The following is a 14,463-nucleotide window of genomic DNA, read 5'->3' as shown; positions in this document are numbered from 1 at the left end:
CGCCTGGTGTATCATCGGTCCATCGACCGTCATTTTCCCCACCGTCTTCTCACAGTGTTGGAACACAGAGTGATTTATCGCGGACAGTGCCATACACAACAGCACTCTCTCACAAACACACAATGGCAGCGGCGGCCGCACGCTGACACCCTGCCTCACTATAAATCAACAGAAGTAGCGGGCTGCGAGGAAAAAGTAGGGAGAGAGGGAGAGAGAGGGATGGACAGAGTCAGGTAGATAGAGAGAGATGCAGAGGCAGACAGGAGGTGATGGGAGAAAAATGGAGTAGAATATACAAGTGCTCCTTAAGACAGAAACAGCCACCGGCTAACATTTCACTGCCTCTCTCTCTGCTATGCAGGCTGCGCGCTCCCCGCTTCACCCTAAACTGTGGCTGATGGTGATGAGTGGGGGTGTGTGTGTGTGTGGGGGGGGGTGATGTGTAAACAACACGACGGCAACATGCACCACGAGAAAAACACGGCGAAAGATGAATATTATGGGCCATATTTACCACGCTGTTAAAATAGCCTATGATTCAGTGAGAGGGATGCGGGCGCAGCGGCGCAGCGGCGCGGAAGAACAGGAAGAACAGGAAGAAGACGAAGAAGAAGAAGAGTGCTTTCCCCATGCAGTCCCCTTCCTTCCTCAATACTCACGGTGTCCACAGCGACCCGCAAGACGCACACCCGTCCAAATTTGTTTTATTGCAGCCGCCTTCTCCCCTTTTCTCTTGCTCTCTCTCTCTGTTGGTGTTTCCCGGTGTCTCCTCTCTCCCTCTCTCTCTTTCCTCTCCCCCTCTCCACTGCTGTGGGGGGCTTGTATTTTTTTTAAAGGACACTTGAATCTTCCAAGTCAGGCATACACACTGGAGCAGTGCCGTGTATTGTCGTTACATTTCTGACGAATCTATATCTATTCTGCAACTTGTGAATTAATTATTTAATGACTCACGTGACGTGGGTGGGTGGGTGGGTGGGTGGGGGGCTAAGCCTCACTTCTCAGGACCAAGTTCAGTGTACCCGTGCGTGGATGCGGGAGTTGGAGGACAGAAACGATCATGAAAACAAAAGGACTTTTAAGCCTTTTCAGTCTTTCTCTGAGAAGAAGGCTGTGAGCGCGTGCGTTGCTGTGTCTGTTATAAACTGCAAAGTGAAGCACGAGGCACGAGACACACAGAGAGGAAAGATAGGAGATGAGTGTTGATGTGCGCCTCAGATTTAGTCTCCTTTATTCCATATGAGGTCCTATCTGCTAATGTTCCTATTTCTACTGAAATAACAGTCCAAGGCGGAAAGAACGGGATTTAATTATTCAATAATGCGCTTCACATTTTGTTTTTCCGATTTTTTTTGTCAGTATATTCCTGCGTGCTGAGCTAAACTAAATGTTCAACATCCATACAAATTCCTCATAGCTATAACAACGCCACCAAATTCCACTCAATTATTAACAATAACAATTATTAACAGTAACAGTTAGTCCACCAGTACACCGAAATATAAGAGGCTGCAAATCGAAAAATAAACCGTCACAGGCCGAGTTCTTTTCCCACTTTTATGCAATAAGTTGAACCGGAAAAATAGAAAATAAATACTGTAAAATATAAATACTGCAGAATATAAATGCACACATTTAAAAAAAAAAAAACATTAACACGTTTTCATGTTGACGTGTTCTGTGATTTCCTTTGAAGAAGGTTTATTTAGGCTCGAAGAGAGGATCAGACATGTAGCAGACGAGAGCGCAGAGAAACAAAGACAGTGCAGAGGGAGCAATCTCCCAAGGAGGGAGAAAGAAGGGGAAGAGAAGTGGAGAGAGGCAGAAAAAAAAAACCGAGACACAAAACCCCGTCGCGAGACCGTTCGGGGCAGCAACAAAAGACCATATGAATCTTCTGGCGCTCTGCTCCAAAGCTCGAGCCGCTAAAATAGAACAATGGAGTCCGACACTTGGAGGAAAAAAAAAAGAGGTTGAGGTTGGGAGGCTGTGTCAAAGCTAACCGAGCAGCTCGATAACCAACAAGAAACATTTCAAGGTCAAAGAACGGGCCGCAGCAGCCTGAAGACACACTGCGTCTCCCCGCAGGAACACCAGGCTTTCAGAGGCTTTGGGTTCTTCTGCAGCAGCACTTCCCGCTGCCCCCCCACCCCCCAGGTGCGCTTCCACGTTCATCAGAAGAGTGATTCAGAACTAATCCCATTTTATGTTACGTTTGATTAGAGAAGTGGCGGATTCTATTGGCTGTAAGTTCACCAAAAATAAATGAATCATTTCTGACAGCATTATCTATTTCTGTCTAATTATCAGCAAAAGGAAGAAATACCCAGAGAAATTTTAGCGGGGAGACGCGGCTCCAAAGACACTGTAAATGAAACTGTTGGGTACTGATCGTTTCATAATCTGAGTACTGAAAGCGTGCGCTCCCAGCACGCGACTCTGCTCTGAGATTCTTTTCCACAACAAGATTTAAATCAAACATTTGCGGTTGTGATGATGGCGTCTTTAATGACGGCCGTAAATAATGGGACTCACAGTGTGAAACAATAGCTGAGATTAGCAGCTGAAGCCTTGGCCGGCCTCACAACAGCAACACGAATCAGCTCCATAAACCTGGCACGGGCGTGCGGGACGCTTTTCCACAGGACCGAAACATCCGCGTGATATGACCGTTCACTGAGCCAGCCATGAATTAAACTTTACTTCACTTCAATGATCAGTTCACTTACTCTAAAACACAAAAAAAGAATGAGTAGGATGAGAAGCAAATCGAATTAGGATCAAATCTATGTTTATTTATTTATATCGCAATATTCCAGGGGCCGACCCGTCACAGTGTTATTAATGCACTATTAGCATTTAGAGGCAGAATGATACTGAGAGGCAGTGGTGACACTGGCGTTCTTGGGGGTCTTTCGGTCCGTGATGAATTAGGATAGGTAGAGTCTTCCATTCTTCCCCCTCGTTAATGATTAACTATGCTTTCATTAAAAAGACAGAAACTGAAAATGTCTCTTTGTTTTAACTGAGGATGGCAGAGAAATTCTTATTTTTATTCTTATTATTCTTATTATTTTTATCATAATCATTATTATTAATCTTACTATTTTTATTATTATTCTAATTCGTATTCTTATTCTTATTATTCATCTTATTATTATTATTGTTGTTATTGTTATTATTTATTATTATTATCACATAAACGCTTGAATGATCTGAGAAACTGAGAGATTGATCTCCAGAGCTCCGACATCTCATCTTTTACTGCAGCTCGTAAATCTGTCTCAACACGGAAGCACGATCACAAACGGTTTTTGAAATATATATTTTTTTTCTGCCCGGCACGTGAGGTCCTCCCTCCTTTGTGGGATTGCACTAAAGACTTCCCCAGCCAGTCTCATGGTTTTATCGTGGCCAACAGAACCCCTCGCGCTGTGAATCTTTATCTCTCCAGAACGAAACCAAAACCTTAAAGGACAAACCAAAGGCAATAACCACGATCACCGGTGGAGTTAGATTGAGGTTCTGAGGCCTCTGGAAGCATTTATGTGCTGATTAGAGTTTTATTATTCGTTGAATAGAGACCAATAGAAATGAAAAATAAATATTTCACAGGCGCCTTTTTAAGTGCGCTGACTTTGAGCAATATTCAACGTGTCAGGGAGAGGCTGCGTTACATCATAAATCTGTTTCACATAAACATGTCCGTTTTTGTCTTTCGTGATGTTTCACATCCCAGAATAATAACAGCACAACTGCCATACAAAGCGGTCCTCGCGCATCGGATGCTGCCGTGTCTAATAGCTACAGACAGACACTTCTGGATAAGCGCTGATATAAATGTTATGGGCCTTAAAACGACCAACTGACACGTTGAAAAAATAATATTTGGAAAAAATGCCTTAGTAAGCAACTTTGTTAAAAAGCTCAGGTGAAATGATTTATAAATGATTTAGGCCTGCTGTCCACATATGTGTGTTTGGCTGCACAGAACTCATCTTTACAATAATTCTCGTGATTTTAGCTTCATCTTTTGGCCCCTTGAGGGACATATTTGCTACACTGAAGGCCTATCATCAAACGGCATCACCCCTCTGGAAAACATATTCCCAAATGAAGGAAAAATGAACTTCAATCTATTTTTCTTGCCCATATAAAGAAAATGTAAAGAAAAAAAAGGCTGATGAGCCGTAAATCGGAATTCTAATCTCGCATCGGATTTGCTGCCCACAGCAAGTTCTTGTATTTATATGTAATCATTTCAGTCAGTGTGTCTTTATTATTAAGGATGCTTAGGTAGCAAGCAAACATAGGTTGTTTAATCCTTTAAAATCATTGCGCTTGTAAAGGCTAATGCCCCCTCATTCGTCATACAAGCCGCAGAAGCCTATTTATCACTCACATGCAGCGGATATGAGCGCGTCTGCACCGCACAATGATGGCACCACCACCGGAAGACTGCTTCTCCTGGATGTAGCATCATGGATTCCAAAGCTCAGCAACATATGACTTAACAATAAAGAAGGGTGGTTGAATTCACGCTCAGCTTTCCATCGCTCATCCCAGAAGGCTCTGGTGTGTGCAGCAGTTATATATGGTGATAATCACATTATTTCATTGGTCATTGGTCTTGCTTACTAAGGTGATACTTAAGTAAATGATGACGTCACACATTATTTGAAAAACTAATCATTCACTCAGAATACTGACAAACAAGGCAGACGGATGAGCCTGGCTGCCGTAATGAAGGAAGTGTGCGCGTGCTGCCACTTGGCAGCCATTATTGGGCTCGTGGTTTTTAATGCTAAGAATGCGTCTGCCTCAAATGGTTCACAGAGAGTTTCACAACAGAAAGAGAGGGAGAAACTCGCCACCCGCGCTTGCTGCCATATATCTCTCATGGAGACCTCCTCATGCAGCACGCGCGTCTGCACCGTGACCTCTTTGGCTCCTTGCGCTCTCGAGAACAATAAATTTCTCTTGAAACGTGGATGCATCGAGCGAAAAAGGACAGAAAAGACGCACCGATGACTTTTTTTTTGGTAATTAGCCAACCACAATCAGACCCTCCGGGCCAGAGACAGTGAATTTGGTGTAGCCTAACTGTTGTGTGTGTACTCGCGTGGTGAGCTTCAAAAGCCTGCATTCTCCTGCCTTTAGCTACTGTTGGAACATTTGTTCCATCAGCTGGTTCAGATCTTCCATAGAGACAGCAAAGAGAGAGCAGAATCTCAACGAAATGCGGGCCTCACATCTGCCCGCCTGAGTCTCACATCTGCCCGCCTGAGCCTCACCTCTGCCGGCCTGAGCCTCACCTCTGCCGGCCTGAGCCTCACTTCTGCCCGCCTGAGCCTCACTTCTGCCCGCCTGAGCCTCACCTCTGCCGGCCTGAGCCTCACCTCTGACGGCCTGAGCCTCACCTCTGCCCGCCTGAGCCTCACATCTGCCCGCCTGAGCCTCACCTCTGCCGGCCTGAGCCTCACCTCTGCCGGCCTGAGCCTCACCTCTGCCCGCCTGAGCCTCACCTCTGCCGGCCTGAGCCTCACCTCTGCCGGCCTGAGCCTCACCTCTGCCCGCCTGAGCCTCACATCTGCCCGCCTGAGTCTCACATCTGCCCGCCTGAGCCTCACATCTGCCCGCCTGAGTCTCACCTCTGCCGGCCTGAGCCTCACATCTGCCCGCCTGAGTCTCACCTCTGCCGGCCTGAGCCTCACCTCTGCCGGCCTGAGCCTCACCTCTGCCCGCCTGAGTCTCACCTCTGCCGGCCTGAGCCTCACCTCTGCCGGCCTGAGCCTCACCTCTGCCGGCCTGAGCACATCTCATTTTTGGACAGAAAGAAGCATCAAGACAAGTAAATAAAAAAAACCGTAATGATGTAAAGAAGCATAAATCACTAAAGTAATCTCTGATTTCCCTGAACAAAGCTCAGCATATCGACAACAGAAAAGGTGTCAATTGAACTAGTTTAAATTCCAATGAAAGTGCACGAGCTCAGGACAGAAACTAAATTAACAGACCAACAAAAATGTACTGTTTGCTGTATTTTCGCGGGAAAAACGTGATATGATGAAGAAACAGTAACGGTCGTCTTTGTGCTGTTTAAAATAAAGACTTGACTTTCTGCGAGTGGAACTTAGAGAGCTCCAGGTAAAACTTTATTGGTCACTGATTGAGTTACTGTTGCTGTTGTATGTCTGATTTAAGGATAGTCATGTGCAGATAATAAGGGAAAAGGCACCAAGTGATGTCCAAATATGACCAAATGTATTGAAGAGAGACCAACATCTCTGATGGAACCTGTTTATCCAAATGAGGGCAGTCAATGCTCCAAGCTTTAAACAGCTTCACTGCAGAACAACTCAATGGAAGAATGGAGCCATCAGTACATTTTGGTGTAAACGATTGTGAGGAGAACCCTGATAAACGGCATCAGGAAATAGAAGCTAACAGGCCGGGGTAAAGAAGGGCAGGCAGATCCAGATGGACCAAAAGCATTGTTCCTCACAAACACGCGTTCAAACGCACGCGCACCACCTCTTCAAAATGCAGGTCAGTGCGGGTTGGAAAATACGCATTTACTCATAAATAAAGGTGTCTGAATCAGAGAAAATCACTTCTACGGTCAAATCTTCATAATTCTACTTCATTTGACATAAAGTGGAAACTGTTTGATCAGATCTTTATCATATTTTGTGTTATTACGTAGCCTACGCGGCCAGAACCAGCCTGGAAACTGAAGAGGGCAGTGAACGGCAGCCTGTTCCCGTTCAGCCTTTAACTAAGGTGGGTATGTTTGGTGAGTGTAAGTCTGTCAGCCTGTGGGTTGTGTGTGTGTGTGTGTGGGGGGGGGGGGGGGGTCACCACTGCCTGAATGGGTTACAGTGCCCTGAATTTGGCCTGTTATGACAAAGTGGCCCGAGGGCTCCGGAGGTCCAGGAATGTCCAAGGAAGAGGAGAGTCTGGCAGCCTTGTGAGGTCAAGGGGGACCAGGGGTGGTGGGGGTCTGTGGTGGTGATGTTTGGGGAGGGGGGGGGGGGGGGGCAACCCCCGGTTTCAGAGCCACTGGACCTCATCGGTCAGGAAAACGTGTCCTCTGGCTGAACCTTCTTCGGCCGCAGCTTGATCATTTCTGCTGCCCCTTCTCTCTTTTCCCCCCTTCTCTTTAAAACAGCCTTTAGAATTCTGCGTTTTCCGCGCGACAACCTACGTCCCGATTCTACCCAACAGAACCGCTGCTCTTTTATTTTCAGTCCCCTGGCAGATTGATTTCTGAAGAGGTCAGACACAAGTGAGTGCTTCCTGGAGCCCAACTGCTCCACTCAGCAGATCCGGAGGCCCGAATGCGCCAGGCGGCCAGCAGTCGCGTGCAGTTCATTTGTGAAGTCGTTTCTCAGGTAAACTGTTGTGAAGCACAACCGAGATAATATCATTATTCAGCTCCGTTTTAATTTCCCTGTTTAAACTCCCCCTCCCCTGCAAAAAAAAAAAGAAAAGGGCCTGAGACTGTGGGCACTGCACGAGACACACACATTCACATATGCTCAAACACGCGCGCACAGTTCAACACAAACACTGTGTGCGCCAAATGTTCCCGGGGCAATAAAACCATAAAACACCTCGAAGCCATCAGGGCCGGAACGAGAAAACATGACACAGAGGAGACAATGAATCCAAAAACTCTTACCTTTGGCGGTAGCTGTTGAAACACAAACGCCATCTTCTTCTGCGCCAGGGCTCCCGCGCAGGTCTGCTGGAGGTTTGATAAAGGGGTTTTATTCTTTCCATGGAGAAGAAACGAGTTTTTTTAGGGTCGGGTACTTGCTGGTTATAAAAACAACTTGCTGGAGATTAGGAAGGGGAGGTGTATTTTGTATGTGTGTGTGAGCATCAGGGAGGGAGGACGGGTGTGTGTGTGTGGGGGGGGGGGGGTCCAAGTGTCTTCCAAGACATCTTCTTTCTCTTTTCCTCCGTCTCTCTGATCTTTGCCCTTCTTTCTTGGCATAAGGGATCTTGTGTATGGCTGCCGAATGACAATAGAAGAAGGAGAAAGGGCGTTTAAAAGAAAAACAGTGATTAATGATTTTTCCAGCATAATTCTCACATTTTTCTTGGGGTGCTGTCGTGTCCAGAAAAGAATGGAGGTGAACATTCTTTGAGAGGGTGAGGGGTGGGCTGAGGGCAGCTTACAACAATCTGCTCCCATTTGCAAAAGCAGCAGACGCTCAAACGCACATCTATCTATCTATCTATCTATCTATCTATCTATCTATCTATCTATCTATCTATCTATCTATCTATCTATCTATGTAATCACATATATGTTTTGGTTGCTTTCAGTGTGCGAGCTTTTGCTTCCTGTAAAAAGAAGACAGATACATGGGCAGAAGGAATCTGTGGCAAGAGACCCAAAGGAGGGAGAAATGTAGCTACAAGTAATAGGGGGCTCTGCTTTGGGCCTAGAATACGAGGTGGGTGCCGCCCGCCCCCGCCTAGAATACGAGGTGGGTGCCGCCCGCCCGCCCCCCCCCCCCCCTCTATATTTTCGATACCTGCTGTAAGAAAATAAATGAAAATTAATACGGGACCTGTGCTTTACAAAAGAAGCCATTCGTCTTGTTGATTATCTATTTGGTTGTCAAGGTTTGAGCTATGGCGCTGGCCCGCTCCCTTCATATAATGCACAGAAAAATAAAACACACGCGCGCACCACATCGGTTGAAAAAACACACTATATGAGAGGAAAAGGGTGCATAAATTACACTCATTTAGGAATGAAATGATCACAAACAAGAAACCGAGTTTTTTTTTTTCTAAACCATATGATGAGAGGATGAGATGGGGGGGATGGGGGAGGGGCTCAGCCCTCCGTGTCAGCCCGGTGCAAGCATCTGAGCAGCCGTTAAATTAACGGGAGAACGGAGTGAGACGGAGGAGCGGGTTATGATTTAAAACGAGATTAAAGGACGTAATGCACCAAGATCACTCATGACCAGCACAGATTAATCATCGCAGGCTCCTGATTTCTCACAGGTCGCTGTGCCTTTGTACGCAAAACCAACATTGCACGAAATTATTTATGTAAATAGAAGCGAGTGCATGGATGCGTTTTAATGCGCGGAGAGAAAGAAACTATCACATCTGCTCTGTAAAATGAAAAAAAAAATTCTCTCACAAAGCAATGGGATCAGTTTAGGGAACAGAAAGATAAACAGAATTTGAAAATGAGAATTAAAAACCACATATGGGCAGTGTTTCTGAAGCACGCGAGTCTGATTTTATGATACTTTGAATCATATTGTCTAAAGAAGAAATAGAATAACATCGAAATGTATACATTTCCATCCATTTATTTAAATTTCTATGAACTATTTACAAATAATGAGAAGGTAGACACTGAGGAGGCATAAGCAGAGAAAGTGAAAACTTACATGTTCAACAATAACATCATCATCATCATTGCCCACAACTGGCATTTGGAATGTAAATAAATCAATTCATTAACACAAAAATCATCTCAGAGGCACAGTGAGGGATAGGCCTTGATAAATAAGGAAATGGACGCGCATTTGGTGTGCACAAAGAGTCGAGTGAAAGTGGAGAAAATAGGAAATAGAAAAAAGGAGCTCCTCTCTTCCTAACGTCCCCTTCTAAAACTAATGCCAATATTTAAAACGCATTTTTATTTCCACAAGCGAAAAGAATAGCACGAGTACGAGTTGTACTGAAGGTGGAAATCATTTCAAAAATAAAAAAGCTTCTTAAGCTGTCTCCTCACGAGAAAGAGAAAATCAGAAGGCAAATAGCATATTTATAGGCATGACTGAGGTAATAGGTAATAATAGAGTGCTGTGGTTGTACTTTTGTACAGTTTTGGTGTACTCTCTTTAGGCAGCCGTGTGGGCCCGACCCTGTTTGGTAAGTAGTGGGATATACCTTCCATTCACTCTGAGTTTCATCACTGTAACACACTGCTTCCTGGTACCCTGCACAACATCACACAATAAACAATCAACGGACCATACAAACGCCCCTTTTCACTCTCACCAATAACGATACAGAGTACAAGTTTACAATCAACAATTCATTCAAAGATAGCTATGCTATTTCCAGCAGCTATATTTTGCCATAAGCAAGAAGGAAAAACAGGTTACAATTATTACAACCAGCTGCCTGGAGTCCTTTTGGGTCATATTACTACATGTCAGAGTGAATGTAGGATTCCTTAATGTCTTTCTCTTTGTTAACCCCTCTGACCCTGCGCAGAACTCCAGTTCTGGAGCCTCAAACAGTGGCTCCGGAGCTGGAGTTCCGTGTCTTTCATGTGTTTGGGAGGGCGGGCTTCACTCCGAATAAACATGAGAAATGGTTCCGAAGTCTAGCATGATTGCAGATTCAAGCAAAGACTAACCTTCTCCTAAAGAGCATTCATGGTCAGAGAAACAGAGACACACGCAAACACTGTTTTTTCTGCTCTGTCAAAAGAAGAGAGGGGACAGAAATCCAAAGAGACAGAGACAGGAACAAAGACAGGGAGGTACAGGTGGAATGGGACTGAAAGCACAGAAGCTACCCTGTTTACTCAGCTCTTTTCCTACTTTTGTTGATTATTGTTGTTGTTGTTTTTAACTGGGAACGCGCCCTCTACACTCATCCCAACGTCCTAACGTGGTGAGGAACGACACGGTTCTGGGGGAACAGTGAGCGCTCTCCCCGGCTCCAGAACAAAAAGGCATTATTCCGGTCCAAAGTGCAGTGTGGTTACCTCTTGAGCGTTCAGTTGGGGAGCAAAAAGGTGGACAACAAAATAAGGGTGGGGGGGCTGAAAGGCTGCGCTATAGGGGTTGGCTCTGGGGGCTGGACATAGTCTGGGGATTTGTGGTGCCGTTTGTCCCGGACCGAACTTTGGTGTTGGGCAGCTTGTGGTCTTTCTTCCATTTCATCCTCCGATTCTGAAACCAGATCTTGATCTGCCGCTCTGACAAGCACAGAGTGTGCGCGATCTCCACCCTGCGCCTGCGCGTCAGGTACCGGTTAAAGTGGAACTCCTTCTCGAGCTCCAGAACCTGTTGGCGCGTGTAGGCCGTCCGCGAACGCTTCGGCTCTCCCCCTGAGTAGCTGGTATTCACTGTGGGAGAATAATAATAATAATAATAATAATAATAATAATAATAATAATAATAATAATAAAGATAGTATATTTGGGCTATTGTGATATAATTAAGATAATAAACCACGATAACAGTTCAACGTCAGTGTTGACGGTTCTAAATGTTAGATTAGTCCAAGCATAGCTTAAAAAAAGTGAGCTTTTTTTTATTTGGGCCTCCAGTGGGATCCTTTTAGTGAGCTCCGCAGTGGTTTGGTGTGCACTTTAAGAGAGAAACACGTTTTCAAACACGCAATGGAAAGAAACAATCATCATTCAGTGCTGAGCCTGCACTGACGGAACACAGCATGGCACTGATCCACTCACAGTTTGGCACCTCATTCCATCTGACTAGATTCAAATGCGGAGCTTACAGTCGCGCGCTTGTTTTGTACAACGTTTTGTTTGGGTATTTTTCTAGACTACATATTTGTTAAACATGTGTTGGCATGGTGACGCGCTGCGGCCTGCGGTGGTGTAAATCCCCCCAGCTGGCCTCCATACTGGCGCCCAAATGTTGGGTTGTGACAGTAAACCAGCTGCACAGCTGCACTAAAATGTCCAGAAAGTATTCTGTTTGCGCACGTTGATCAGAGGCTGTGTGAAAATAATAAAACGTTTGTAAGATCAGAGGCAGCGATGAGCCAAGCGATTGGAAGCGGTTCCAGTTTTATTTCAGTCATCCGGAAAAAGAGCTAAGATGGAAGTATTGTCTGTGTTAATAATAGTTTGGAATTAAGCGGGTGGTGGGTGGCGTGTGCGTGTGTGTGTGTGTGTGTGTGTGTGTGTGTGTGTGTGTGTGTGTGTGTGCGTGTATGTGTGGGGGTGGGGGCATTGAATAGCCGGCAGGGTGACCATTCAAGAAATATACATATATGACACATACAGTCATATACTTAAATAAAACGCTACAGCTAAATTTAGCAAAAAGACTAAATGATCAAATAAATCAAATTATTACGCCGAGCATGATCAGTGGAGTGAATATTTGTTTAAAAATGGAAGTGACTTCACAAAACGGAATTTTTGATTTGGTTTTCCAAAGCGTGGAGGGCAGCACTGCTGTTGGAACATGACAATAGAGCCATAACAGACTGGAGCTATTTGGTTTTACATTAGTGTTTTACGGCCGGCTCCATAAACATGAATATTTCATCTGCCATAAAACTTTTCTTTACTTGGAACAGCGAACGGGGATGGAAGGCTCGGAGGACTTAAGTCCACTGTTTATACAAGCCGACCACTTAAAATCAAATTACCGAAGCATAAAAGCTCACTTATGGTCTGAGTTGTTATGAGGAGAGGAATTAGAGCAGACCGGCCCGAGATCAGACTTCAAAAGACACCACAGCGAAGAAGTGTAATAAAAATTTATAGAGGGTGTAATTATATTGACCCTGCAAACAGACGACCGTAAATCTCAGAGCAAGGGCTACTCTTCTGCTCTCCTTCTAACGGGAAACAGAGAGAGGAAACCGTATTCTGGCGATGGAAAGCTGAGTGGCTGCATGGCTTCAGCTGCAGCCACAAAGACTCAGAGAGGGGGAGAGAGAGGGGGAGAGAGGGGGAGAGAGGGAGGGAGAGGGAGATAAAGTTTACATGCAGCTCTTACCGATGTTTACGTGCACTTTCTTCATCCACGGGTAGACCACCGGGTCCTTGCGGGAACTCCCGGGGGGAGAGGTGCTTTGGTTGTTGGTCGTTTGACCGCAGGACGAAGCTGGAGGCGGGCTCGGTGTAGCCGAGTCGCTGCGGCGGCTCTGCTCCAACACTGAGGTGGTCGGGAGAACGTGACCGCGCGGGGACATCACCACAGACGCGTGCTGCGCTTTGCGCTGGCACGGCGTGTATGTCGGGTCGGCTCGCTGCTGCTGCTGAGGAGTCTGGGGTTTCGGGTGGTGGTGGTGTTGGTAGAGGGAGTCCGGCTGGAAGGCGGTGGGCTCTTGCCTGTGGGAGCTGTAGTAGTCCGGGGAGTGACTGGGCAGATAGTCGCTCTGGGAGTATTCCTCGCAGGGGGGGAACTTCGGGTCCACATAGTTGGAGTTGATCAAATAGGAGCTCATGGCCATTAATTTGAGTCTTTTTGTGGAATTGCACCTACTGGAAAATATATAACTAACATTTATATCCCATCCCTTTAGTCTTCGGTTATTTCTGTTCCTTGGAACCCTCCTACTTTTCTGTCAAGTGAACAAAGTTAAGATTCCACGTGACCAAAGCTGGCCAATGGCTCTACGGCTGCTGGACGAACCCCGGATAAGGAAATTGGGTTAAACATATACATGGTTCTCACACGCGCATGATCATATGGCTTCCGTGTTTCCTCTGTTTAACACGCACGGCCCTCATATTTACCCTCTCACCCTGCCTCGTGGTGCCCACCGGCTCTGTGTATCTCCCCCTCACGTGTTGGCAGGCAGGCAACTTTAAGAGAAGCACAACAAAAACAAAGTGCGTCTGACACCTTTAAAAAAACACTCCGAATCAAACCGGGCTGCACGCGCCACATGCACGCCACAGATGGATCCCCCCTGATACCAACCAACCCACGCGCCCTCCTGGTTGTCTGACTGCAACTTCAACCCGAGGAAAACAGAAGATGTAACCGGACAGAAAGTGCTTGGGGGCTTTAAATGGCGCCTGCACCACCCATGTGTACATGTGGGTGTGGGCAGGCACCGCTTGCCAACTCCCTCTTTTTTCTGCTCTTTTGAATCGCTAATACCGGGGAGTGCGGTGGTGTGGCCGGCTGCTGCACCGCCACCCTGCAGCAATGCCGTGTCAGAGATTAATCTGGCTTGTTTAGGATCGATAGAAAATTAATCAAGTAATTCAGGTTACACGGCCCTCTAAATCACCGGCAGAAGAAGAACAAGAGTTCAGCAGCGTTCCCCTCCTCTTAAACTCTTCCAGCTTCCACCGGCACCCATCCCACATTTAACTCCCCTGCGAAGTAATTCACCCTCAGCCCCCAAAACAGGATTTATATCCCTCCACTCTTAGATATCACTGTCACTTGCATAATAAGTCCACATGTAGCACCGAGACTCCACTTGAGTTGTGCATTACTAAACAGAGAAACAACTATCTTCATGCATCTTCCGAAAAGGAAATAATTCTTTCTCACTGGAACAGGAAACTTTCAAAGTTCTGTGTTCCCACTTCAGATGTTAATGTGTCGCCATGTAACACACTGTCACAAACTATAATGCTGTCACTTTGCTGCCACCGTTAACAGACATGGAACTCAGATGCTTTGTTCCACATGATCCAGAAAAGATCATGCAAACACACTCAGTCTGGGTACGATAAAAGCA

The 14,463-nt window shown here is 46.0% G+C and overlaps 2 protein-coding genes across 4 annotated transcripts in view; both read right to left on the bottom strand.

Annotated features, from left to right (window-relative positions):
- hoxb3a (homeobox B3a) overlaps nucleotides 1–7,768 on the bottom strand; it is a 33,687-nt gene extending 25,919 nt beyond the window's left edge. Inside the window, exon 1 of one of the 2 annotated variants that reach the window (XM_075454723.1) lies at nucleotides 7,685–7,768. The gene's annotated coding sequence lies outside the window, so the exon portion shown is untranslated. Of the gene's footprint in view, nucleotides 1–659; nucleotides 724–7,684 lie in introns of those variants that run through there. The other variant, XM_075454724.1, reaches the window with a different exon arrangement.
- A 184-nt stretch (nucleotides 7,769–7,952) lies between these two features.
- Nucleotides 7,953–13,787, bottom strand: hoxb4a (homeobox B4a). Of its 2 annotated transcripts, XR_012768166.1 has the most exons (3): nucleotides 12,759–13,787; nucleotides 10,763–11,125; nucleotides 7,953–8,020 (listed from the first exon to the last, which is right to left on the bottom strand). XR_012768166.1 is itself a non-coding variant. In XM_075454727.1 (2 exons), the coding sequence occupies exons 1-2, from the start codon at nucleotides 13,213–13,215 to the stop codon at nucleotides 10,833–10,835; spliced, it is 750 nt and encodes a 249-aa protein (XP_075310842.1). In that variant the 5' UTR covers nucleotides 13,216–13,787; the 3' UTR covers nucleotides 9,344–10,832. The 2 variants fall into 2 exon arrangements, 1 of the variants encoding a protein (XP_075310842.1); XM_075454727.1 differs by lacking the exon at nucleotides 7,953–8,020 and having other exon boundaries at nucleotides 9,344–11,125.
- Nucleotides 13,788–14,463: the final 676 nt, after the last annotated feature.

Source organism: Odontesthes bonariensis, chromosome 21 (assembly GCF_027942865.1).
Source record: "Odontesthes bonariensis isolate fOdoBon6 chromosome 21, fOdoBon6.hap1, whole genome shotgun sequence".
NCBI classification, from domain to species: Eukaryota; Metazoa; Chordata; class Actinopteri; order Atheriniformes; family Atherinopsidae; genus Odontesthes; species Odontesthes bonariensis.
This window is presented reverse-complemented; position numbering and strand designations above follow the sequence as displayed.